General features: G+C 52.6%; 1 protein-coding gene across 3 annotated transcripts in view; it reads right to left on the bottom strand.

The window, feature by feature from the left end:
- Window positions 1-26,650, bottom strand: part of TFAP4 (transcription factor AP-4) — a 39,435-nt gene extending 12,785 nt beyond the window's left edge. Inside the window, exons 1-5 of one of the 3 annotated variants that reach the window (XM_024100644.3) lie at window positions 26,419-26,650; window positions 16,609-16,774; window positions 14,119-14,217; window positions 12,413-12,583; window positions 8,897-8,980 (exon numbers count right to left, since the gene is read on the bottom strand). In XM_024100644.3, coding sequence (XP_023956412.1) covers window positions 8,897-8,980; window positions 12,413-12,583; window positions 14,119-14,217; window positions 16,609-16,774; window positions 26,419-26,624 — 726 coding nt within the window. In that variant the 5' untranslated portion in view covers window positions 26,625-26,650. Of the gene's footprint in view, window positions 1-8,842; window positions 8,981-12,412; window positions 12,584-14,118; window positions 14,218-16,608; window positions 16,775-26,418 lie in introns of all 3 variants that reach the window. The other 2 variants (XM_005306172.4, XM_024100645.3) reach the window with 2 other exon arrangements.
- Between the last annotated feature and the right edge of the window lie 641 nt (window positions 26,651-27,291).

Genomic DNA, 27,291 nt, shown 5'->3' with positions numbered 1-27,291 from the left:
TCGGGTGGCAGGAGACCACCTACCTAGGCTACACGATTGGAGGAGGACAAGTGAAGCCACTTGTCGGAAAGGTTCAAGCCCTAGTAGCATGCCCACCGCCCACTATGAAGCGCCATGTACGCCAATTTCTGGGACTGGCGGGCTATTACCGGAGGTTTATCCCCGATTTTGCCTCCATTGCAGCCCCCTTAACAGAGCTCCTCACCAAAACCAGTCCCAGACAGGTGGAATGGACCCTGGAGTGTGACAGCGCCTTCCGGGCCCTCAAAGACTGTCTCTGCCGCGAACCCATCCTGTACAGCCCCGACTTTGACAGAGGATTCGTCCTCCAGACCGACGCCTCGGAGGTAGGACTAGGGGCGGTCCTGTCTCAGGAGGTGGATGGGGAGGAGCACCCCGTTATATATCTCAGCCGAAAATTATTCCCGCGAGAAAGACACTACGCAGTAATAGAGAAGGAGGCCCTAGCGGTAAAATGGACCGGTGACGCCCTGCGTTATTACATCCTAGGGGCCCCCTTCATAATAGTCACGGACCACGCCGCACTTCGGTGGTTGGCCCGAATGAAGAATAATAATATGCGGTTAACGCGGTGGTACCTGGCGTTACAGCCCTGTGGTTATACCATCCACCATAGGGCCAGTAAGGACCACGCGAATGTGGACTTCTTGTCCCGCATGGGAGAGTTAGACGGGTCTGACCCCGAGGGATGGGAGCCAGCCTTGAGGGGGTGGGTGTGTATAGCGAGGCGGTAGGACACCCCACAGCCCCACTGAGGGCCGAACCTCCCCTAATCCCAACGTGGACGGAGCCACCGGGTCTGGAGCCCGCCCCTCCGAGGTCACGGCCCCGACCTGGAAGTATAAAGGCCCGCCGGCAGAGCTCAGTGGAGCCCAGGCCGGCGGAGAGAGCAGACGTCCGTGGCCGAGCTCCCGCTTGGGAAACAGCCGCAGGCCGCGATCGGCCTGCTGACTCACCGGGCCGGCCGAGCCTACCTCTCGCCAGGTACCCCGAGGAGGACTGGACAAGCCTCCCCCGTGCCAGCTACCCCGAGGAGGACTGGCCGAGCCTACCCTCCGCTACCTACCCAGAGGAGCCAATGCTGGTGGAGAGCACCGATGACAGTAAGACGGCCCAGGTACCATACGAGGGGGAGTGTGGAAGTAGCCCGGGGGCAGCTTACCCCAGTCTGGCTGCTGCACTGCCAGAGCCGATGTCAGTGTGTTGCGGCCAGGATCCCCACTGACAGCAGCGAGTTTCCGTCGCTGCTAGGGCCCCGGGCTGGGACGCAGTGGAGTGGGAGGGCCTGCGTCCCCCCCCTTGCCACCCACTCCTTGGGTGGCAGACTCCCCGTTTCCCCTGGCCTAGAGAGGTTGGGCCACTGATTGACTATTTGCTTGCTGCCCGCCCTGACTTAGGGCCTGGGCTGCTATAGACTTTGCCTCAGCCCCTGCTTATGGGCCTGAGCCCCTAACTGTGTGCCTGTTGTCCCAGACTGCTGCCGGACCAGAGCGAGGCGGCGGGACACCCCACAGCCCCGCTAAGGGCCGAACCTCGTCCCAAATGTACTACAGGCAGCTTTGGACCAGAATGAGAGAATTTATCTGACCGTAACTGCCTCATAACTGGCTGCTCTCAGAGACCAGGCAGATGAAGGATAAATCTCCCTTCCAAACACATCCACTCACTTGGACACTGATGACTCCTCCTCTGTTCTAGACTTTCCATTTGCAGCAGCAGCCACAAGTTAGCCCCAAGGTCGGATGCTGGAAAAGAAAAGGCCAGCCTGTGTCCCTTAGGATCTAGCCTGAAGGACGAAGACATTTTTCACTTAACAGAAGAGGAGGTAAGGGGGTTCCTTTTGGCCTGGAGCTCCAAGATGTCAAATGCCTGACTGGCTTCCTGGGGTTGGCTATTAGAGGAACAGCATGCTGCCCAGCAGATCCTGAAACACCATGACCGCTCCAAAGGCTGGAGGAAGCAGTCAAGTCAGTCCCATCTTGAGAGGAGTCAAGAGGATGCCTCCAAGGACTGTCCCCCCAGAAGCAATTTCCTCCTCCTAAAAGCACCACCACTTACTCCAGGGACTCAGGAGGCAGCTGCAGTAGAGGGATCCCCATAGGAACCTTTATCATCTTAGGAGGAGACCTTGGCTTCACTCCTTGTAGAAGAGGCCAATTTAGAAGGAAGAGCAGCATAGGGCTAAAAGGTGCCCAGCGCCCATGTGTATTAAATCTCACAAATCCTGGGGCTGTCCAACAGGACAGCCAAGGCTCCAAGGCCATTCTTGTGCCTGAACAAGGTTCCCCCCGAGGCAGAACTACAAGAGAACTCTTGGATCCAAGACTGCCATAGTACCAAGCTGAGAGCTGGGCAGGGGGCCTACAGCTCTGATGACAGCACCAGTCTGCACAAGGACTCATCCCCATAGTGCCAGAAGGTGACTGTTCTGGAGAGAACTTCGGAGGAAGCAATCCAATGGAGCCTGTGGGGGAGTACATAGGGGTCAATTCCACATCCCGGGATTTCACACGCACACACCAGAACCGTGACTGGGCGCTGCTGGAACTCTTACCAGGTGAAATCTGATGGACACTCCCAGGTAGGTGACCACTTTATTCAGCCAGGACCTAAGGAACCCTTTCCCTTGCCAGGAGTCTTAGGATCCAGGAAAGCCAGATCTGATGGCTGGATCTCTGCTGTAGCCCTTCTTTTCTGTACCATGGATAGACTTTGTTGCTGGGCCTCTGGGGGCCATTCTGAGTTCCTTACAGGGCACCTTTCCAGCAGGATGACAACCCCCTACAGCCTAGAATTTTGCAACAGACTGTGGAACTGAGCGAGGCTTAACAGCCACCTCACTTTTGCCTTTTTTAAAGGAGGTCATCCAGATTTATATGCTACTAGAGCAGGTTCTAGATCTGAACCTAAAGGAGCCCAGAAAGGCCAAAAGAAGAACTTACAGGCTTAGCCGCTGCAAACAGCCCTCTCCCAAAATGTTAGAGGTGCATATGCCCTTCTGAAGCAAGGAACTTGGTGAAGCAAGACAAAACCATCTGTACTCGGCGTAAACACAATCTCATCTCAGGCCAAGCACAAAATCTTAATGACGTGGTCCAAAAAAACCCCCACAAAACCCTACAATCTTAAGAGCCAGCCTGGACTGAATCGAAAGTTACAAACTTAATGTTTTACAATTAGATGTAAAGGTTACATGGAGAAGAAAGGGAGAAGTTGATTTCATGAGCATACCAGCGGTTAGACGGAGGGGAGGGATTGTTGGAGGTATGCGTGTGGCCTATGGAGTACAGGGTTTACGAGAATTTCTTTCACATGCTCTTTAACTACTGGCTGTTGCTCAGGAGGGCTGTGCACATGTAGGTATTTTAGCATGATACAGTGTTAAAGAAAGGAAGATGTGCAAATTAGTCTTTATGGTCACAAAGATTTCCACAAGACTTACCACCTCACTCAGCACACAATGAACATGCAGGGGTCCAGCAGACCCTTGCCTTGTTCTACTCATGGTTACACCGATGTAAATCCAGAGTAACTGAACCAAAGGAGTTGGTCCAAATCTACAATGGTAGAACTGTGTAATGTGTCCATTAGTGCCTGGGAGTGATGGGGAACAGTGAATGAGGCCAGGTGCACTGAGTGAGCCACAATTTTTAAAGAAGTCGTTCTGACAAAGAAGATTGGACTATTTTTGAAACATGGTGAAGGCCTCAGCATTGCTGGTTGTAGCTGAATTTTAAAAATGTAGCGTGTTCTTGGGAATACAGAAAGGGTACGTTAATATAGAAACACTTCAACCAGGGATTTTATTTTTAATAGAAGGGGAGGGAAATAAGGCAAAAATTGGCTCCTAAATTTGTATGTTATGTTTAGTTTTACATTTGTACGCAAAAAGCAAAAAACTTCCATTTGTCTGACTGCAGAACTAGAACATATATTTCCTCTGTATCAGACACAGTGTTTGTATTAGTTACATTTTAAAAATACATATTTGTGAATTTCCAGAAATGTACTGGGAATTATCTGTTTTCACAGAAGATAGCAGAGAAGTAGAAATATGGGCGGGGAGAAGAGGAGGGGGACGGGGACTTTCACTTCCGATACTATCGGTACAGGGCTCTCACTCCTGCCTCTTAGCGGGAGATTGGTGGAACTCCCTTAGTTCTTAACAGCAGCGGAAGTGGGTTAAAGTATAAGCCAGGCTTCCCGATGGCAGCTATGTGCGACCCATTGCCAAGGTAAAATGATGCCTTTGGACCATTCCGGACAATTCCTATGAGAAGGTGAAGCTCCCACAAAGAGCAAACAAGTTGATCAATGCACAAAAAAAGTGTGCCTCAGAAATTCACAAACCCAGGAGTGCGTGAGAGAAGGGAGACCCTTAAAACAGGGAATTTCCCAAACCAAGCCGCAGAGCTCAGTAAGCACATGCAGAGCAGGTGATATAGCTATGTTACAGAACATCTGTGATGAATGCATCCCTAGGACAGGCCAGGGTGAAGTTACTGCCCCAACCCTTGGTGTGGCCTTCTCAATTCAGATCACTCAGGTCCTAGCAATGTGAAAGAGAGAGACAGACAGACTTAGCCACAGTCCTTTCAGTAACAGCACTGCCAGCACATGGGGTTTAAAATGAGGAGACCTTCCCAGAGCTAACAGCAAACTCTAGTGACCTTTTGACATGCGGCACAGCGCTCCCACATACACCAGATTTTGCAGGACTTTCCCCCATTCCAACGATCCAAGCTGCCTGTTCTTCAGGACCGCTGAGAACAGCGTAGTCCTGCAAGGGAACAGAGAGGAGAAGGGAGACTGCCCACCCAAGCACTCTGTAGCCAAGAAGATAGAACTCCTGGCTCCCAGCTCCATGCACTGTCGCATCTCTAGCGAACTGTTTCTGTGCTCGTCAGAGCCCTTATTACTGAATGGAGCCTCACTCATTAACCTAGGAGGCAATCAAGTATCGGCCCCTCATTTTACAATATGGTAACAGATTGCACACGGTCCCTTCATGCAAAACTGGGACTAAACCCAGGTCTCATACAGTAGATCCAAGTCTTACCTATTCAGCCACCTTGCCTCTCTGAATGAAAGTGCTTGACTTCCTGTAACCATTGCTCTATTAAATCAAAGTCCCCTCCCAGAGCCAGGAATGGGACCAGGAATTCCTGAGTTCCAGCATTTGCTTGCTGCCTAATGTGACGGAGTTCACTCACCAGAGCGGCACCTCCTGCTGATCATCTCAAGGATTAGCTCTCCCAGCTGGCACGTGTTCTCCTGGTGGTGCCTCTCTTGCTGCCTTCTCCGCCTGCAGACTTGCCTCAGTCCTAGAACTGCAATATCCTCTTCATGTCTCAGCCCTCCGACTGCATCACCATCTGTGTTTTCCCTCTTCTAGGGAGGAGTATCTCCATCAATAGTCCAGCCACTTCCCCAGTGGTGAGTGGGGGGCAGCAGGGCCCAGGGACCCTCTAGATAGCAGCCTCTTCTTAACTTCTCTGCCAGTGCTGCTTCAATTCCCTGGGCCACTTCTCCACAGCCCCTGCACCTTCTTCATCCTCTTTGCAGGGCCTCCAGCCTGCAAGTCCCAGTAGCTAGCCAAGTTACCTCTTAGCTCCTCCAGTCCCTGCCACCAACTGCTCTGTCCAAGGTGCTACCATCTTGCAGCCCACTAGGAGCGCCATCCTCTCTCCTTGGGCTCCCTGAAGCAACTGACCTGGCTCTGCCCTGCAGCAATCTTTTATTTAAGCCCGCTGGACCCTGACTGACTGTTTTGTGCAGCCTCTCTCTGATTGGATGCTCCCTGGACAACCTCCCTAGGCTGCTTTTAACCTCTTCCTTTCCAGTGTGGGGTGAATACCCCATCACACCTAGCAAAAAGTAAAAGAATGGCAAAATGTGCCAACTCCCCCCATCTGGTGGCTGGTCCACAGAGAGGATAAGTTACTCAAATGGTAGAGATCTGTGCTGAAATCCCAAAGTCCATGGTTCAAACCAAGCTGATGGCTCAAGCAGGGAGCCCTTATGGTTGCACAGGACTGAATTTGTTTGCCCAGTTCTCTTTAAAACCTGTTTGGGTCACACAGCAATAAGCTGTCCTTTAAAGAACAGGTTGGGGAATTAAGCCATTATATCCAATTCGTTATGGCCCATCACAGATCAGGTGCAGCACATTTCAGGCATTTGTTGCACGTTTTGATGGCCTGTGTCATGTTCAGGCAGGTGTGAGCGTAGGATGGAGTGTACGGAGAAGGGCCTCCCCAGGATGGGCATGGAAGCACGCTGGCAGGACAATCCCCTCCTTCAGGAGGAATTCGGAGATCCATCTCCCTTGAAGAGCCTGCAATAAGACAGATAGAACGAGGGCCTGAAGCTCACTCGCTCTGAATCGAGCTGAAGTCACTGGCACCAGGAGAGTCCCCTTCTGTGTAAGACACAAGCTCATGAGGAGCAAGTCCAAGAGGCACTTCCATAAGCTTTGGCAGGACAGTAATATCCCACTGACACAAAGCGCAAGCCCTGCACTAAGCTAATGAGGGACCGCAGAGATACTGTTTTACCCGCACTTGTCTCATCCCAGTCAGGGTTTAGTTTGGAGAGGTTACTCCCCAGAGCACTCCAGCCCAGCCTGGAGTTGGACTTACAGGTCTCCCCCTACGGTGCCTCAGGGAGGACTTGCAGACTTGTTCCATGATTCTTATGTGCTCAGGATAACATGTACACACATGCCTGGCATCCCGGCACGTTGTGTTAGGCTCCAAGGCAGACCCTAATGATGTGACCGTCAGACTGCAGCACTGACAAGGTCTGAAGCTCCTGAATGGGCTCCTTCCCCACGCCTTTCCTGTAGAGAGAGCAGGGCACCAGCACATTTAGGGAAGCACTGGCACATGCAAACTCCACATAAAGTCATCTGGACACCAAACAGCAGAGCAGACACCGATACCAAGCACCCTTCCGGCTGGCAGCCCAGATTTTTAGCCAGAACGCCTACACTGAGTGCTGGCGCACCAACACACCAACGATAAGATGGAAAGCATCAAAGACTAAGGGGGTCCCCCCAAAAAAACAGACACTATGCACTGCAGAAGACAGGCACCGAAAGGCCCAAGGCCAGAGCTGACAATTGGGTACAGGTACTGAAAAGGAATTGACAAGCATCGTTGGGATGCTGGGATCCGACAGAGGGCTAGAGTGATGGCCAACCAAGCAGTCTTCTGCAGCGAGCTCCTTTGCAGACTGTGCTGAAGCAGGAACCAGCTGCAAAATGTAGAACGCGGCAAGATAGGGAACATCAGCTTTGCAGGAAGGAGCTAATCGCTTCAAGGGGATTTAAAAAGTAACATCCCACCCTGCCTCATTCACTACACTCCGCACAGCCAGGGCACTCAATGAGGCAGAGGACCTACAGGAAGAATCTTGTACATGACCATGCAATTCAACTGCACATTAATGCCCAAGGTGGGAACAGGGGTCAGATTATGCAGCAACCGTCACTTGGGCATGTCCTGACTTCTGGATGCTTAGCATGCTAGCTTGGCCTGGCCAAACTGGACATTCACAGCCCACGTGATCCATCTACCTGCTCTTTGCCGTGAGGATTAAGGATATTTCATTTTTCTTGGGCATGGAAAGGCTTTTCTATGGAGAGTTCGTGGGGGGGGGTACACATCATCATATGCTGGGTGGAGTCAGAAGCTCTGAATGGGGAGAGGGGGGAAAAAGGAGGGGAATGTCAGCACTTACTAGGCTAAGAGGCACTGACGGCCCTGAGGGAACGGGCTGGCTTGGGGTGGAGCGGGTGCTTTTGGCACTAGGTTGCTAGTCCAAACACAGACCAGGTCTGTTGTGATGGCAGCTAGCTCACAGAGGTCCTGCGTGAGGAGAGCCATCATGTCCTCGTGGACAGACTTCTGCAAACCAGAACCCAAGAACTGCCCCTGCCTACCCTCTGCAGAAGAGCCAAGGACTGAACTGGCAACGAACTCCCCCTACTCCTAGATGGACCCCTCCAGGCAGCACTCAGGGAGAGTCTCACCTGGCTGCCAACTATGCTGCGCCTGCTAGGGGGACATCACGCTCCAGCCAGCAGAGCTGTCTACCCAGCACTAACCAGACCGCACCCGACATTGGCTCTGCTTGGGCCTAAGGTCACATTCTCTAGCTCTAGCTCTCCCCCTCCCCGACTGGCATCCAGGCACAAGATCTGATCCAACATGATAACCCAGGCCCTCCTCAATGTGGTCATTCCCCAGTGGGACCAACAGCAGTGGTGAAGACAGCTCATTGCTACCCAAGGGAGAGAGAGGGGGACCTATGGAACGTGACCAAGACTTCTGGATGGAGGATTAGAGCAAAAGGACTAAGCTACAAGCTGTGGTTCTCCCTCGGCCCCCATAGCCACACTCAGCCAGCCCTTCCCCAGCAGCAGCCTCAGATGATGCCCTCAGCCTGAGAGCTGGGAAGACAGTTCACCACCACCACTGCCACGTCGCCCCCTCCCAGCAGGGGAGGTGCGAGAAGGCCATACGCGCTGCACCCCTTCCCCCTCCCCTGGAGCTGAGAGCATTGCCAACACCATGCTCTCAGCCCCAGCCAGCCCGAGGATGGAAAGACTCCAAGGTCTTCCTGATGGGAGGCACATCATGTCGTCGGGCCGCTCCCCCCAACACCCTTGGATTTAAACACCTGCACATGAGGCTGTGGGCAAAACGATCTGAAATCTCCCTGCAGGGGAGCTAAGGACAGGGTCAGCGTTTGGGCCACATGTGATCTCAAGGGGGTTGGGGCGGTGGGAGATGGGAGGCAGGGTCAGCACACTCACCTGCGTTCGGATCTGCTGCTCACGTTCCAACTTCTCCTGGTGCAGCAATCTCACCTGTTCCTGCTGCTGCTGGAGCTGCACCTGCTGGGCGATCACCTTGAGCTTCTCAGGGTACATGTGGGCTTCCAAGGAGCGCACCTGCCAGCCAATCAGAGAGAGGAACCCATACCATTGGGTGTGGAAGAGGAGCACAACCCCACCCCCACACATATACCAACCCTGCTTATCAAGATGGCGCCAAGGTAGTCTGATGACTTGGTACTCCAGTGGAATCCATTTCAGTGCCAGGGATTCCACCAGCGCACATCACGGGTCCTCACACCGCCCACCCCCAAGGCTTCCACGAGGCAGAGCTGCTCATAGCAGCAGCAAAAGAATTCAGCAACTGCTGAGAGCAACCAGTGCCAAATGCCAAAGGATGTTCCTCTGTGGTGAGGACCCTGCAACCGGTGCCTCAGCTACACAAGGTGGCAGCACGTGGCTGACATACTCCCTAATGCTGCGCTTCTGCAGTGAAGAAGGATGAATGAAGCAAAGAGATAGGAAAGAGCTTGTCTTCCTGACAGCATGCCCCTGGGAGGAACACAGTGAGGCTGGGTGTTAGGTGAACACCGCTTGGAGAAATGTCCAGAGTCCCACAAGGGAAGATACAAATCAGATGCGGATCTGTTGGAGGAACAGATCTAACATGACTCTGGAGCCTGGGCTCCACTCCTTGGTCAGCGCAGATGTCCCCTGTTGAAAGGCTGAGACTGTTACATGCCAGTCTTGCATAGGATCAAGTCAGGGGACTCCTGACAAGTTTCTGCTCTACTAACGCAAGGGCCAATTCATTGTCTTCAAACTCCCGTACCAGTGTGATCCACGTGCCATGCTACTGAGAGTTCCAGCCATCGCTACCACCAGTGTTGGAAGAGACAGGCAACTCCCTGCTCTCTGCTTGGCCACCAGGGGATTATCCACCTGAAACTCCACTCCACTGAGGAGACCATTGCAACAGGATTGTTGCTCTTTGATCTTAGCATGAGACCAACAGGACTCCCACTGCTCTGAAAGGATTTTCATCCCCCGGGGCAGCGGTAGCAGGCTGGGGCATGAACCAGGCCCCCTACCGGTCACCCTCCAGAGGGGACACAAATGCAGCCTTCCAGAAGCTCCAGTCATTTTGTTCAGCTCTGCTGAAGGTGAAGTTCCCATAACAAGTCATGATGGTCAGAACCTCGGCTCCAACAGAAACAGTGCAAGCAGAACACCTGGAAGAGAGAGAGCCCCAAAATCAGAGACACTGGGTAGGCAGGTGACAACCCTGTTTGTTTGATCCCTTTCACTCTGCTTCTCTGAGGAGAGGGGACTCTCTCCTCCCTAAAGATACCATCCCCCAAGGAGGTCCACGCAGAGTAAGAAGCTCACAGAATGACCAAGAGAAGGAGTACAGCCCATGGAGTGGCAAGAACACGCTGTGCTTTAATACAGACACCTCAATGAGGTAAGACGGCTCTTCAATGTCTCAGCCGCTTGCATGTTTTGCACCTGAGAGGAGACCATAAATTAGAAACAAAAAAACTTCATACAAAAAACAGGCAATAAGGGACATCCTGCAATGAAAAAAGGACCTCTCTGAGGGCTAAAGAACAAGGGGTTCCTGGCCTTGGGACCAGGTTCAGAGGCTGTAATGGCATTCCCTACTGAGAGCAAATCAAGGCAGTGAGGCTCTGTATGTGTGGAGAAGAGACTGCAGCACTGCGTTACAGGATCTCTGCAACAGAAACACCCCGAGACAGCCTTGCCTTGAAACAGCCGCCTAGTTCCAAGCTAGCCTGGCCACGGCACCATGCATTACTCCAGCGACTTCGATGTGGTCCCTGTAGTCACAGAACTGCCAAATGCACCCCTCCTTCACTAGCTGAGCCAAAATGAAATACATGAGCACGGCAATCTGGCTGGAGAGAGTTCCTAGCCCAGGTACTTCTCAGTCATGGCCCTGGTGGAATCCCAGACTGGCTTCAGCTCCAAGTCACCCACCTTGAAGAGCTTCAGTAGAAACCAGGGAAGAGCAGAATCCTCACGTGAAGAGAACGAATTTGGTGTTCCCACAGTGGGAGAGAATTTAGCATCATCCGAGTCCAGAGAGCAGCCTCAGTCAGCCTGGTTCTCTGCCTGCCCTGATGCAGGCAGCTGGAATTATCGAGGGGATTGGGGGAGGAGTTGGGAGGCCTTAGCTTTGGAAAGCAGAGACATCGACATCTGTGGTGGGAGAGCCAACTGCCTCAGCACAAGTGCTCCAACTCCATCTGCTGGGTCCAGGCTAGAGGGATGCTTCCAAGCAGATAAGGAAGGCCTCACTGAAACCTTGCAGGGAACCAGGAGCAATCAGGGTAGGTTACCAAGCATACACCAATACTCAGAATCCACACTCCCTCTCCCCTTTCAGTGGAGAGTTCTGGAGGGGGGGGAAATCTGAATGCCTTGATGCAAAGCTGCCTGGAGCCAGGGCCCTCAGGGAGGGAGTGTCAGCACCTCCATCTCGACTGTGGAGGTTCCACCTCATTCATGACCTAGAGCTCTGCATCCAGGCTTCAAGTCCTGAAGGCCCAAGTGCACCAAGGAGCCAGCACCGGGCAGAGCCCCTGGCTTCAATGGGAATGGAGCTGTGCGCTTCACTGGACCTAGCAGTTCACAGCCCAGTCTGCACCATCACCGGGTGCAAGTGCAGTTTGGTGCTCCGCTGTTTTGACGAGCTCAGGGCTGAGTTTTGAAGTTTACTCTTTGAAACACTTGGGGCCAGCCTCAGACTGGACTTCCAGGAGTCTCCCTGGAGATGCCCCACATTTCAATGCCATGAGCAAAACTTGTAGACAACAGCCACCCTGCAAATCCTGGCCTAGGGAGATAGCACAGGCATCCATCACGGACACAGCTCTGCCACACAGACGTAACCTGGAGGTCAGGAGCAGCCCTGCTCCACCTTCCGACGCACACCAGCGAAGACATGGAGTGTCAAGAGACACGAGCGTGCCCAGCAAGACTGAGGCTGATGTAGCCCATCAGGGCTCCGGCTCTAAGAACATGCTGTGGCCACAGAACGTAGGCAACTGACAGGCAAACAATGACATGGGCAGCAACAGCACGTCAGCAGCTCCTTAGCCAAGGGGGGAAATGGCTGGAACACTGGGAAGGCAGCGTGTATATCCTTCAGGACATAGCACACAGCATCCGGCAGAGTGCCAGGATCCCACTCCACCTGCTTACAAATTGTAGTCGCTTCACCAAGACAAAGATTCCTGGCAGATGGTACTTCAGAGAAATTAGTGTCTCAGCACATCTCATCTGTGTTGATCTGCCATTGTGCACTAGAGGGCGCCACAAGACTGCAGACTGCCTCCACCACCCTGCTGAGAGCAAAAGGGAGCCAGGTGGTGCAGGCTGGGTCCTCTCCTTCCTCCAGTCACTACCCTGAACAGGCTCCTCAGAGGTTGTCAGTTCCCCCGGACACCCCAGCCTGGACAGCAGAGCACCCTCCTTGCACTGGCTACCTTGTGTCCAGGCTGCCCACACCCCTACAGGCCTCACCTGCTCCTCCAGCATCATGCGGACCGACCGCTCCTTGTCGAGCTGCTGTCGGAGTTCGATCATTTCTCGGCGCAGATCCTCTGCCTTCTCATCCTCCCAGATGTCCGGCGAGCCAATGCCCTCGTCCTTGTCCTCCGCCCGCCGCCGCTTCGGAGAGGAGCCACTGAACTCCTGCCAATCAAACACAAAGTTAGAGGCAAAGGGACCAAACAGTGACCACAAGGCCTGTCAACGAACACCCTTCCATCACCACAGGAATCCCAGAGCATGCCACAGATTGCACAGCAAAATGCAGCCACCTCTGGAGTGGAACACAGTAGCACACAGGAACAGGACAGCAGCAAGCGAAGAACCCATATCGGGGTAAACGCAGGGCAGCGGTGGCAATGCTGGGAGTCAGGAGACTCCTTTTCTGTATCCAACTGTAGTCTTCAGCTTCTGAAGGGGGGGATAATAACCTTTACCCCGCCCCTTTGTGAAAAAAGACCTACAGATGAAAAGGGCTAAGTGCCAGCAGTTACTAATTACCCCATTGGCACTTGCCTAGACTTGGGGGTTAACACTCCTAGTGACACAGATTTCAGCAAACACTCCGGTAGAGCAGATCATGACACCTCCAGGAGCACAGTAGTTTCCTGGCACCATGCTGGGTTCAGGACCCACGCCCAGGGAAAGTGCTCTCTCCCCTCAGTCACCACCACCACTTCCTGATGTGCCCAAGTTTTCGTCAGTTTCCCGTACAAAATCCATCCACAGGCTTGACCCTGCTTCATTTGATAGCCAATAAGATCACAGCCAGGGACGAGCCACTGACACACTCCAGCCATACTATATCCTTCTCTGACAACTCTCCAGAAAGGCCGGAGAACTGTAACCCAGCCTGTAAAAGCCATTAATATTTTGGTTACATGCGACTAGATTTACCAGTCGGCTCCCCAGCCTGGACCCAAGTAACTGCCGCACCGAAATGGAGTAGCAAGGGGATGGTGCAGCACTGTGAATGCCATCCCACCAGCGAGGGGTTAAACCGAGCTCGTCTTTGGCCCTGCCAGAATATTGAAAAACCCGCAAATGTGAGCTCTGGGCTCATCATGCATTCGCCACTAGTGCTGAGAGCTGCATGGCTGCAGCCTCTGACTGCAGTCCCAGATAGCTGTGCCAATGCACCTCGGTGTAGCTGTGTGGGGTCCCAGGAGGAGGGCTGCAGGTCAGGAACCCAGACCAGACCCTCACTTACATAAGCATCGAGCACATTATCAGAGTGGAAAGTCACTGCCAACAAGGCAGCTGTAGCAGCTAAGACAACTGGGATACACAGCCAGGCAGGGATGAGGCCTATACCCAACTTCAGCATGTCACAAGGATGAGTGGCAGGAAGTCCCCCCTCCGACCCCCGCAGGGTTTCCACTCCTGATCTGGAAGAGTCTGGGGGAGAAGCAACAGGCCTGACTGGCCACGCACCCAGAGAGAGCAGAATAACTCCCAACAGGTGACGCACAGAGAGACCCAGCGACATTCCATCAGCTAACCAGTACTGTGGGGTGTGGGTGGGCGAGAGAGAGACCGGGGCGGGTGGGGATTACACTGGGCAATAAATAATGGTTCTCATGCTGGCCAAGGGGCATGGGTTATTCCATGTTCTGGAGCTTTCCTGGCAGAGAGGTAGGAAAGGGGAATAGCGGAGAGAAAAGCAGCAGCTACACTACCTGGATGAACCGCTTGAGCTGTGTGTTCTGCTGCAGTAACCGAGTCTTCTCCTGCTCCAGAGAGAAGATGTATTCAGCTGTTTGCTGGAGAATCGCCGCCTGGGGAGAACCAGCAAAGAGGGTTAGTGGCACAGGAAGGTCAGTGTGTCAAGCCATCTCCCCTCTCATGGCCCCCCCATCAACGAATATAACCAGAGATTTTTTTCGTGTGCCTCTTCCAAAAAGAATGGTCAGACAGCTGGAGTCCTTGCACCAAATGGCGACTTGGGGTAGAAGACAAACTACCACTGCTCCCAGATTAACTCTCCCATCAGTGTAGTAGCTCCACGTGAAGATGAGTCCCCTGTCATCTGCCTCCCAGGTCCCTAAGCCACAAGTGTTCCCCACTCAAGCCCTGACCAGACCGAGCACTTTACAATCACACCTCAGTGCCTGTGAAGTGCTAAAAGGAGCTCCCCCCAAACACTGAAATGCACCTTGGCCCTTGGTGCACTGGTGGTAGCCGTGAGCCACCTCCTTCCCCAGCTGGAGCCCCAACTTGTTCTGGGCGTGCCTTTACACCTGCTCCTAGCACTCTGCCAATGGGCCATGCCAGCATCAGCCTCCTAGACCACCCACAGCATGCTTGCTGCCTCCTGGAAGCTCCAGAGCCCATGCCCCAAAGAGTCAGGGGTTAGCATCTGAGAGTTACTTGGTGGCCTGCGATGCAAGTTGCTTGGTCTCAGCCCAATTCCTAGTGGACAAGTTTCCATGTTACAAAATCTACCAGCGTATGCAGCACTAACCGGCCCCTTTGATCGCAGTCTGAGGAGAACTGAATGAGACTTCAAGTTCCCTCTCCTCCATGGGGAGGGCATTCTCTCCAGGTCAGCTAGGCACAATGGCAGGGCAACATGGGAGATACCCACGCTGCACCAACAAACAGAAGATCCCTCCCCCCCCCCCAAACCACCACCTTTTCCCCAGCACTGTTTTCTTTCTGGAAGCATCATTAGCAGCTGCCTACTTAGCACGGCAGGAGCAGCATTTACAGCCCTGTGTAAGCAAACGTGTGACAACATTCTCGCACCAAGGGGATACATGGGGTGGGCTGCAGGGCTCCATTTTGCAATTTGAAGGGGTTAAATTAATCCTTTTTGAACAGCAGGGATGGTGTCTACCACTGTTCAGATGCCTGCGATTTTTTACAAGACATTTCAGGTGCAAAAGGAAAGCCATAGCAAGCTGTAGCTCTGCATGAGACGTCCACAGCAGCATCCATAAATAGCAGCTGCAAAGACCAAAGTTACTAGCACTATTTGCCACAACTTTATATGCTCCAGGAAGGCCAAGGGAGAACAGAGCAAGCCAGGTGGCCCAGACACCATGGGGGAACTTTAGCAACACCGCGATTTAGGAGCTCCTAAACCCTGCTGGGCTCCTTGGTCTTATATTAGTAGAAATTAAGTGCTTCAGTGCCTAGCTGGCTACGTGCATAGGCCATGATGTGCTTCAGCGGAAGCCAGTTTGCTCGCAAGAAGCTGTAAGGGGCTCACTGGCAAAAGAATCCCATCCTGCAAAGCCCAGGAACTCTTAAAGGTAAGAGACTCTGCTCCTTGTCTCCCACAGAGCTCCTAAGTCTTGCAGGAGACGGGAAAAGGCTCTCAGCTCTCTAGGGTTTAAGATACTGCTAAACCCCACCCCAAAATGTATGAATGAGTCCTGTCACCACCACCACTCCCTGCTCCAGAACTCCTGGGAGGAATTGCTCAGGACAGAAGCAGCGCTGGGACTTTTGGCTCCGGGAGCTAGCATCAACAAATGCACGCAGAGCGTTCCATGTTTATGCCACCTTGATTGTTTCAATGTCCTGGGTATTTAAAGCACATCGCACGTGCATGCCTCAGGAATTCCCCACACAGAACATTCTATTAGCACAGGTAAAATTGCTTCACTGGCAACAGCTTCATATGAGGCAACAAGACCATCAGTTTTACAATCCCTGTTCACTAAAGAGCAGGGAAGTGGCCAGTGATGGTAATTTACCTAAATATTCCAGTTATCTTGCCACGCCACTCATTGGTTTGACGTGAAAAATGCAACCTGCATATTTGCTCTACAATACGTCAACAAACTCTTAACATATCAATCACTAGTGTAGTCTATGAATTACAAGGCTAAGGGAACATCTATATTACTTACCTTCGCTATAATTTCAGTGCTCACATTACCTTTCCCTCCCTCCAAGTTCTCGTCTCATTACATAATCACAAGAGCAACCTTAACTACAAGCTGAAGTTTTCTGAGTGAGCTTATTTTATTTAGAGACTTTTTTTAGATCCACATAGTTGGGAGGTTTAGTTACTTAATGACAGAATGTCACTGCTACAAAGCAATGGGTCAGCAACAAGTTAATAGCTAGAGGATCCTGGCAGCTCAGACAGAATCTGGAGACCGACCCTGGGGCACGTGCACACCCTCACAGCCATACAGACACAGACTCCCCCTCACCTTACTGAGCTTCTCCCCATCTGTGTGTGGAATGAGGGTTTTTAGAGACTGGAAGCCGGCATTGATGCTCTGCATCCGCCTTCGCTCGTTGCTGTTTGCGATTTCCCTGCGTATCCGCCGCTCCTGATCCCGCTGGGTCTCTGGGGTCAGTGGGATGTTGGCAAGGCTGTGAGAGAGAGAGAGAGAGGGTTAGCGAGGACAGCCAATGCTCAAGAGCCCCCACTCCCAACCTGCAGATGGAGGTTCACTCTTACCATGAGGATATATTGCATTAGAGGAAAGAACCCCAGAGGGTGCTCTTCCCAGATGCTACCTGTTTTGCAAGGACCAGATTGGTATGCACAGAAACTTTCAGGGAACCAAACAAAAGACTATTCTCCTGAGATGGAGAAGCGGCCACTCCTGCACTTCACCACAAGCTATGGATCTACAGTCCTTTTTCCAGGCAGTGATCATAACCTGAGAGCATACCTGCACCTGGAGTAGGACGGGGGTCATTTTCATGACAATTTGGAGGTGTCCGGGGAATGTGGCTAATCCAAATTGAGGCTAGAACTCAGTCCCTAGGTCCTTCTCCAGGTATTTAAAAATTCAAGGATTGCTGGGACCCTGCATTTTAAGATCTGCCACATGGGACAGTCCTGCAGGTAAAGATGGTGCTGATCCTCCTGAAGGAAAGACAGAAACCTAGTCAGTGTCAGTCACTCCCTCTTGGGCTACTGTGCCTCCAGAAACTAACCAAACCCCGTCAGCCTCATACTTCCTACCTAAAGCACTTTCTGCCCAGAAGAGGCAGAGGACAAGGTGCTGCTGCCCTGGAGGACAGAGCAGCATCCATGTGATTTTAGGGCAGAGGGAGGGAAGAGCTAGGAATGGGGACCACACCTGGGAGGGACACCACAGCATTCCAGTGGTTGGGGGAGCAATCAGCTTTCCAAACTGAGTCCCAGAGAAAGGGAGAAACTAACTGCTTTGGAACTCTGCTCCTATTAATGGCGACAGTTTATTGAGCCCAAAGCGAGGTGGGGGAAAAGAGGAGTTTCCCCACCCTCACTGCAAGCAGAAGGTGGGATTCAAAGTCTGTCCACTCCCCAATTCTCATTCTACATCCACACCACCGCAGGCTGGGATCTCTTGCAACCTCCAGAGCTATGCAGGATCAGAGCAGAACAAAGCTTGGCTAGGAGGCCACTAAAGAAAATCCAAGGTGCTGAAGAAAGTGGTGACGCAGTAGGTGGCACTCCTCCCTGAATTAATATTAAGAACACCCAATGCCCCGGCATGAGACTAAGGACCCTGCATCTTTCAGATAAGGCTTAGAACGGAGGGCCTGGACATACGTATTCATTGGGGCCCAGGGTACCTCTTGTAAGACAAGGTGTCAGCCCCAGCATCCTGCCCAACTTCTAACTTGGTCATTACCTTCTACTTCATTGAACAACCCATTCACTTTCAACTGGACACAGTGGCCTCTCCTTGCTGTCCTACCCTGCTGTGGACTGGTCACCTGCACTATGAAATGGCTAGGTTCAGTCCCTGCGGGGCTCTTTCACCAGTTGACACAATGACTCCAATACAGAAAGATGGGAAGAGTCTTTGGAATCCTTCAGTTCAAAGGTGCTAAGCAAGACCAAGGTAAAGGGACCCTCCAGTACCAGCAGAGCAGAGCCAGGCCCTGAGCTGGTCATTGCAGCAGCTGAGGAATCACAGCTCCTCCAGGATGGAGCTGTGACTCCTCAGCTGCTGCAGTGACCAGTGTCTGAGGGCTGCTGAAAGGTGCAGGGCTGGGCAGGGAAGAGGGAGGATTAAAAGATTAAAAGAGCTTGTGAGCTGCAGCAAGGGCCTCTGGTTACTCACCATCCTTCCTCCCCCCCGCCCCCCCCCACACCATGGTAAGAAAGAGGCAAGCATCTAAGCTGAGGTCCCTGCAGGGCCAGCCTGCGTGTGTGGCCCTGGTAGAATCGGATGAGAGGCCCCCTCCCCCTCCTGCTGATGGCTTCCAGATGATCACTCCCAGCAGAGGCAGCCCCCGCCCCACCCAAAGCCACGGCTCCCGCCTGCTTCCTGCTGCCTCCGCTGCGCGTTCTGTTCCCGAGTGATCTGGCAGACTGGCCAGGAAAACACTTCCCACACCAACCACCACCAAGCAGCTAGCTGGAGGGAGAGAAGGAGGAAGAAACATTGGGATCAGTCCTGCGAGGGAACGCGGGCTTGACCATGACAGGCTCACAAGTTTTTAAACCCTGTCTACACTAATGTTTAAAACCATGCCAACCCATATTCCTAGTCCAGACTTTTCCTCAACAGATGGCATTTTTGAGGCCTGGGGAAGGAAAAGAGAACTGGATGACTTAAAATATATTCTGTATTAGGGTTATTAAAACCAAAAGAGGAAGTTGAACTCCACAACGAGGTGAAGCAGTGTTTACACAGCAACCCCAGCTCTGGATCTACCCCTCCATGCTTTCCAGGCAATGCTCGACCAGCAGCCTCACCCTCCTAACAAACCTGCCCATGTGGCCCATCTCACAGAGCAACCAGAGACTGATCCATGGCCCAGGCCTTGGAATAGCAATCCTGGCCCACTGCCAGACACACAACGCTTTAGAAAAGACCAGTGGCAATTTCAAAGGTCACATACCTTGCAAATCACCTAAAAGCTTTAGGCCATTGGAGAGTTGGGAATGCTACTTAATGCTAGAGAGGTGGTTTCTAGCCCTGACCAGCCATGAGATGCATGCCTTTAAAAAACCACAGACCACATCTTTCTGATTACTATCTTGCATTTCTTGTATTTTCCCATCACGATGTTAGTAGCCGCTATATCAAGAATTAGACTTAGAAAGCAGCTTTCTAAGGGTATGGACTATCCATATGTATGTATGATAGCCAAGACTGCATGAGAATTCAGTTACTAAAGTCATGCTGGAATTCAAGAACAATGAAAATTGCACTTCCAGCCACCTGCTATTCACTGTCACTTGTTAACAGCCAGCAAGATCTCAGCCCCTGAGAGATTCCGTATTAACTCACCCTGACAGCCACTTTCCTCTCTGTTAACTACCCTGATGTGTCTTGCAGTCACCAGTCCTGGCCAGCTGTGCCAAGCATGCTACAATCAACCTGCAAAGTCAGCCAGCAAAGGAAGACACCACAAGTGCTAGGAGATCCTCAGATAGAAGGAGCTATACAAATGCAAAGTACTAAAGACTAGCAACTGTTTCCTAGAGCGAAGAAAGATCACATCGCTTGAAATTGCAGGTAGAGATTTACGGTTTATTTGCCCATTTTTGTTCAGGTTATACAACAGAAGTGCAGAGAGGGCTAATGGGGGTGATCCAATACATAAGGTATGAGCCAGCCCCTGGGCACAACAGGGCCAGAGACTCAGCCAGACCTCTCAATCTTCTCCTTTTGTGGGCTGAAGTCCAACTTCTAAGGTCACCGCTAAGGGTGGGGTCAGTAGCCAGTAATGTCAAGTCATAAAGAAGCTGCTGAACTTCAAGGCAGCACCCACAAGTTCATCACATCACAGCCAAAGTGACAGGAGAGGAAAGAGCAAAGCCCCTAGACAAGAGCTCTGCATTATATAACTGACACGTTCTTACCACCCCAGGAAGCAGAAGGCTCCGAAAGCCAGAGCCCCAAGGGAGGAGCGACAAGAGAACCGAGACTGGGGTTCACGCCACAAGAGTGCGAGGCTGAAGACAATCGGGCTGAGGGAGCAACCCTGCTTCATGCCGCTGCGGATCGGTATCTCGGTGGTCTCCCCTTCTACCGAGCGGATGGTGGACCACTGAGCTATCCCTTAAAGCACAGTTCTGTTCTGAAGAGCAGCTGTCAGACCTGTGCCCATGTTTATTCAGGGTCCCCTAAAGTACATTCTGGCTTGCATTAGCCCAGCGAGCACAGGTCTGCTCTATTCAGTCTTGCACACCAGGTTTCTTAACTAAATCAACTGCTGAGCCAAATTCCACTTTCAACTTTTCCTGAGCAACCCTAGTGAAGGCAATGGGATTGCACAAGTATCACTCAGAGCCGTGCATCTGGCAGTGCCTTGGTTACTGAGGAAGATGGGCAAGAAGGAACCCAGCTTGTCTCTCAGAGTTCACAGCCTGACAGTTAGGGGAAATACCTTCTTACGCCACAGTCACTGAACATGGAACCCCATTGTGCTATTGGTCACACAGCAAGAGTGAAAAAAGCACAAGTGAAAGTACATGACTATTCACCAAATATATTCAGAAGGATCTGAAGACAAGACAAGACAGTCTCTCACTACTAACTCTAAGGCCACTTCCCCACTCAAGGCAAACAATCTTGCAGATCAGCTCTGGCCCTGCAGGTGGATAGCAGGGCTTCATGGGGCAAGCATGACTCCAGTGCAGGTGCAGGCAGGACCATTGAGAAAGCTGCTCTGGGGGCCCTCACCTTTCATTCCCACTATTGTGAAACATCCCCATGGGAACAGGCATCTTATTTCTACATGCTAAGAAGCCACAGTCTGAGCTCACACAGCACGAATCACCTTCTCTGGGGGAAGGGACAACAGTGATGAAATGGACCAGCCAAAAATGGATCCCTCAAATTGGATATTGCAGCGGGCTCACAACTTATCTCCAAGAAAGCTGACAGAATTGGTTGCATTGGGGATGTTGGAGAAGGGCCTAGCATGACCCCAGGCATTCCTTCATTTCCTGATGAAGTGCAGTCAACAGTCGCAACTGAATTCTCCTCAGATGCCAAGGGCATCCCATAAGTCACTAAACCTAGACTCCTGCAATGCTAGGTGACATGCCACAAAGGATTCTGGGACACACAAGGAGGACCTAGTTGCTAGCAGCAGAGCGTGGGGTCATTTACTCCTTGCGGTTCATCAGAGAACAGCAATGCAGCCCTACACTCTGCATCAGAGACAATAAGTGATGAGGCAGAAGCAGAGTAACAAGAATTCCACCTCCACTTTATACTTTTTGGGGGGGGGAGAAGAGGGGTAAATAAGTATCCCTGGGCGGAGAAGGGTTAAGTCTGCTTGGGAAAAGCCATTTATCCAGCTGCATCTTGAATCTACTCAACATTGCAGAATGTAGGCACACACATAGTCACTTTGGCCACTGTCCAGAATAGGAGCTGAACTTGCTCTGCAAACCACACCATAGCTCCTGTCCGAAAGAGGGCATTTTAACTGTATGAGCTAGGAGAAGGCAGCCAGGCTATTTTACAGAGGCAGAGGGGGAAGACGCTTGTATGGAGGGAGGGATCTTACACTGTGCCCTGAAAGTAACAAGATTTACGCTCAAACCTGAATTGTGGCATAGGCAGTTCCAGTCTGGGGCCCTCCACCTCCAGCACTATAGCTCTACGCTGGGGATTGTCAGCCTCAGTGTCAGCGAAAACCTCAGTTGATGCGGCAGATAAAACATCAGGTAAATGGAGAGCGAGATGAGCAAAGAGGAGAAGGAGCAAAGGTATAGTAGTCACAGCAGGTAGGTCACAAACTCCAGTGAACACAGCCATGGCTGAGTAAAACTGATATTGGGGAGGAATAAGGGATTACATTGGGATAGGGGATCAAACTCTTTCTGATTACACCACTCATTACAAGAAATGAGGAGGCAAGAACAGATTGCGGAAAGAGAGAAGGATATAACAACCCCTCTGACATATATTGAGGTTAACTCTTTCCTACCCTACATCCTCACAAAACCAGTGATCCCACAAATTCCCCCTGGATCGGTCCAGAAATACCCTGGTCGGTGGCCACAAACCAGAAGGCCAACACCGAGTGGGGCAGCAGGACTTCCTCTAACCCAGGCTTGGCCGGAACAAGACCCACTAGTCCAACTGTTCTACACCAAAAATCCCAAGCCATCCTCGTCTTTAACAAGGCAGTGATCTGCTCCATTCTGGCCTGAGCTGGGCCTGTAGCCTTTCTGATCATCATCCCCATATTAAAGATGGAGCAGATTGCAGATGCCTACTTTATTTTATTTTTATTTTTTGCAAGTGCAACCCTGAAGTTTTGCATGTGGCCGCTATGGCTTTCCTTTGAGCACAAGTATGAGCCCCAGCTCCTATCTGTGTCTGGGAGAGTCTAAACCTTTGGCCCATGAGGAAATTAGACCAAGGTGGCTCAAGAGGGCCATCTAGGAAGCAGAGGTTCTTAAGAGAGAAAGAGGAAGAGCCCATTTCCTCATCGGGGACCTCTCATAACCTTCCCCCAAACTGTTCTTCCTGGGGAAAGACTTTTTAAAAAAGTGACAGAACTAAACAGAGAAAAATGCATTTAGAAGCTAGCCTGGTGGATTAAATATGACAGTGGAAGTTAGTACCTTGATCTTTTACCTTGGGAGGCTAGAGTGCAGATTTAGACATCTGTCACAAATAAAGCAAGTTCAATGGATTTTCATGTGAGTCCCTTCAGACATTTATTCATAGCCCCTTCCCCCCCCCACACAAAAATACAATTCAATATGACTCAGTCTCTGCTCAAAAGAGATCCAGAGCAGGGTAGGACGCTGCAGATGAGAAGCAAGGTTCTTTCATACAGCTAGGCAGGAAGAAGCTTGCCTAGAACCAGCCTGCACCATACCAGCCTCTAATCTACTGGATCAGAAGACTACCAATTGCACTCAAGTCTCTGACAGAGGACCAATTCTGCCATGGGGTTCCTGATACTTCTGCCCCAGCTTTCATTTACAGGGGAGAGGAAACTGACAAAAAACAGTGTTGACATACTGAGTCTTGGATTAGAACTCGCAGCACAGCATTAGGGAATTCTATGGCAGCATCATGAAATACCTGTAACTTCACCCAGACCTGAAGATGAGCTCTGTATAAGCGCGAAAGCTTGTCTCTCTCACCAACAGACTTTGGTCCCCACCCTCCTTGTCTCTGTAACTTCAGCTCTCATTTAGTTGGGAATAAATAAAATAACCACACTTCACTTGGAAGATACGTGCATGCTAAGTACAAACACTGGCTAGTTATTCAGCAGAATAAAGCTGCTATATAAAACAGCTGAAGGGAGACAAGTCAGTCTAAACAAAAGGCAGTTCTCACTGGAGATTCTTTAAGTTATATACTTAGTGCGAGACCCACTTAATCAATAAACCAGTCTCCAGACACCGAAGATATGGAGACGTAAGCAGTAGTCAGTCTTCCAACCTGTATACCAATGACTTGTTCATCAGAATGAAGGTGGTATTTGAAAACAGGTTCACTCTCACCAGTGCTAGTTGTTCCTGCACAAGTGTACCCAAACTAATAAGTCTCAGAATAAAATGAAATTCCTACAGAAAGTGATCATAGGGTTTCTACGAACCCACGATATTCCAAAGAACTCTAGGGATACAGCCTTCCTACAGCATTCTGGGTGTTTAAGTAGAACTTCATCTTCTCCTTCAGCAGTGAAACAGACTATGGGAAGTCATCCCCGTACAGTCTAAGACGTTAATGTTATCCTGGTGTCAAGTGGAAAATGTTCCAATCACCAAGTGAAAGCAAAGATACAAACCTGTTCTGTCTCACAAAAGTTGTGGTGGTTTTATTAATCTAAAACAAATGCATCTCAGTGCTCCCCCCTCCCCGCAACAATAAAAAATAAAATTCAGAAATAACACCCTTGGGCAACTATTCTGTAACTATCTAATGTGTGTGAAACTGAAAAGATGCAGATTTTATTCTCAAGCTTCCCAGGGGATGAGTGAATACATCGTTCTGTAAAATTCTACCCAAAGTAATGGTCAATGCCCTTCTAAGCAGGATATTCTAGATCAGGGGTTCTTAACCTTTTTCTTCCCAAGGTCCCCCCGCACATGCTATAAAAACTCCACAGCCCACCTGTGCCACAACAACTGTTTTCTACATAGAAAAGCCAGGGCTGGCGTTCAGGGGTAGCCTGCAGAGCAATTGCCACAGGGCGCCTCACACAGTTGCTCAGGCTTCTGCTCCAGCCTCAGGTGGCAGGCTCAGGGCCCTGGGCTTCAGCCCTGCACAGCAGGGCTTAGGCTTTCTGCCCTGGGCCCCAGTGAGTCTAACACTGGTCCTGCTTGGCGGATCCCCTAAAACCTGCTCATGGCCCCTGGACCCCTGGTTGAGAACCACTGTTCTAGATGAATACAGCTTCAAGGTGCTCATGGAAGGATTCCTTTTTCCTATCCTAAACTTCTAGAAAGCTTAAATGAGCCACAGAAAGAATACTGTTGGTGGCACCCATCTGGGCAGGCCTTCAAACACAGGTTTGAATCTCCCCTGCAGTTAACTAAAGATGGCCCTCACCACCTGTCCAGCACCGATATTTGAGTAGGAAATAGGCCAGCTGTGCGACATTTTAAATAAAGCCAGCATCCTGTAGGCAGAGAGAAGCTTATATTTTAGCGCTGCTCTCACAAGATAATATCCTGAAGGTACTTTTTAAAATATATATGTATTAGTTTATGCTAAGGTGCGAAGCAATTCCATATGGCAAAGACTACACCAAATTGTGATCCTCAATATTTACAATAGCATAAAGGACAATTTCCTTCTCATGATGCAAGCTGCTCAATAGCAGGTCCCCCTTTGTAAATGGAACCAAGTTAGTTACAGCATTTGTGTATTCTGGCTACTTCCCTCCCAGTTTTCATTCTGAAGATTAGTACACAAGTGTAAGAGTCCAACTCTTTCTATACAGCGAATCCCTCCAGGCCACTAAGATGGGCAAGAGTGTGAAAGATTATGAAGAAAAGGACTTTCTGGAGCCTTACTTAGCACATCCGTTTAGACCTTTCCGGTATCCATACAGCTGGTAAGTTGCATGTCCCCAATTTGTAAATGGGGCATCTTTCTGGAGGTACTGGGAGAGTTTCCCCACTGCATGTACTAACTTAACACCTTGTTCTTGCCATAGCGATGCTGTTTAACTTAGTCAACCAACAGTGGATCTCCAAGGTCCAAATATACAGGGGGGCATTAATGTGCCGGGGGAAGGGGGGTGAAAGAAAACCAGCTTCGAGTGGTACCATTCCTGCCTCCCCAGGTGGCCCCGACACAGGTTCAATGGGTACTCCCGGCCCCGCACAGTGGTGCTGCCCGCGGGCTGTGTCCCCGGCCCAGCGGGGAGTGCATCTCCACGTGCAGCCCGCACGCGGCTCCGGGCTCGTTCGGGGCGCAGGGGCCCGGGCTGTAACCAACCCTCCAAGCAGAGGGCACGGGGCCGCCGGAGGCACCTGCCCAACACAGTCCGCCGGAGCGGCCACATGGCCACGCTGCTGGGCCGGGCCCGCTCCTTCCCCGCAGCCTGTGGCGAGCGGCAGTTGGGCCCGCCCCTACCAGCTGCTGCACGCACCGTGGGCCGCGCACGCGTGGGCCGGGGCGCTGCAACCCCCGCGGGGAACAGGCAGCTCCTCGCTCCGCCGCGGCACTCGGCCCACGCGTCCGCCAGGGCCGGGCCCGCTTTGTGTGGGGCAGCGTGGCCGGGCGCCTACATTCCCCACAGGGCCCCGGCCGTCGCACTACATGTCCCGGCGGCCCCGGCGCGCGGGCCCGCCCCCCGCGGGAGGGCTGCCGAGTCACGGCCAGGCCCCGTAGTAAACACACCCCCCTTTAAAGCTCCCCCAACATGCGGCCGGCAGGCAGGGCACGCACGGCCCGGCCCGCACCCCAGTCCGGGGGAGGGGGGACCCGCCACAGCCGGGCGGCGCGGTGCTCCCGCCGGGCCCCGCACGCGGCCCCGGGCTTCAGCGCCACGCGCGGCCCCACGTGCTCCGGCAAGCCGCGCCGTCCGGCCCGCGCCCCGCGAGCCCCCCAGTGCGCGCGGGCGGCACCCACCTGCAGAGCCCGCCGATCACCTCCTTCTCTGACTTCCTGAAGTGCTGCAGCGCGGGCACCTTCTGCGCGGGCACCATGAAGTACTCCATGCGGGAACCGGCCCCAGCTGAGCGCGCCGCGCCTCTGCCGCTCAAGGCGGGAAACAGCTGGTGCGAGCGCAGCGCTCCCTCCCCCGGCGGCGCCGCCTCCGCCAGCCACCGGCCCATGTAAACAAAGGACTATTTGCCGCCGCCCCGGCCCCCTCCGCGCCGCCCCCGCGGCCTCCACCGCCCCCTCGCACCCCCCCCGCAGCGCCGCGCCACCGCCCCGCAGCGACCCCGCCGCAGCCCGCGCCCCAGCGTCGCCCCCACCCGCGCCCGGGCTGCCCGGCTCCCTGCGCCACTACGGGGTGATGCGGCCCATCAGCTGACAGCTTGGCAAGCGGGGCCCGGAGCAGCCAAGGGGGGCGGGGGATGCACGACGGGGGGAGGGGCAGAGCCGGCCCTGCGTATGGGGGGGATGCACGAGGCAGGGTCGGCCCCACACATGGGGGGGCGGGGGTGAAGGAAATGCACGAGGCGGAAAGGGGTAGGGCTAGCCCCGCACGGGGGAGTGGGAGAGAGGCGTTGGGCTAGCCCCGCACATGGGGGGGAATGCACGGGCAGGGGTGGGCACACATTGGGGGGATGCACGCGGTGGAGAGGGGGAGGCTGGCCCCGGACGGGGAGGGGTCAATGCACGGTGGGGAAGGGGGGATAATTAGCCCTGCAGATGGGGCGATGCACACGAGGCAGGGTCGACTCCACACGGGGGGAGGGGTGAAGGGGTAGGACTGGTCCCGCACGGGGGGAGAAGGGATAGGGCTTGCCCCGCACCTGGGTGGGAGGCGGGGGA

The sequence above is a fragment of the Chrysemys picta genome, chromosome 10 (assembly GCF_011386835.1).
Source record: "Chrysemys picta bellii isolate R12L10 chromosome 10, ASM1138683v2, whole genome shotgun sequence".
Taxonomy (NCBI): Eukaryota; Metazoa; Chordata; order Testudines; family Emydidae; genus Chrysemys; species Chrysemys picta.
Note: the sequence above shows the minus strand (reverse complement) of the source record. Positions and strands in the feature narration are given on the sequence as shown.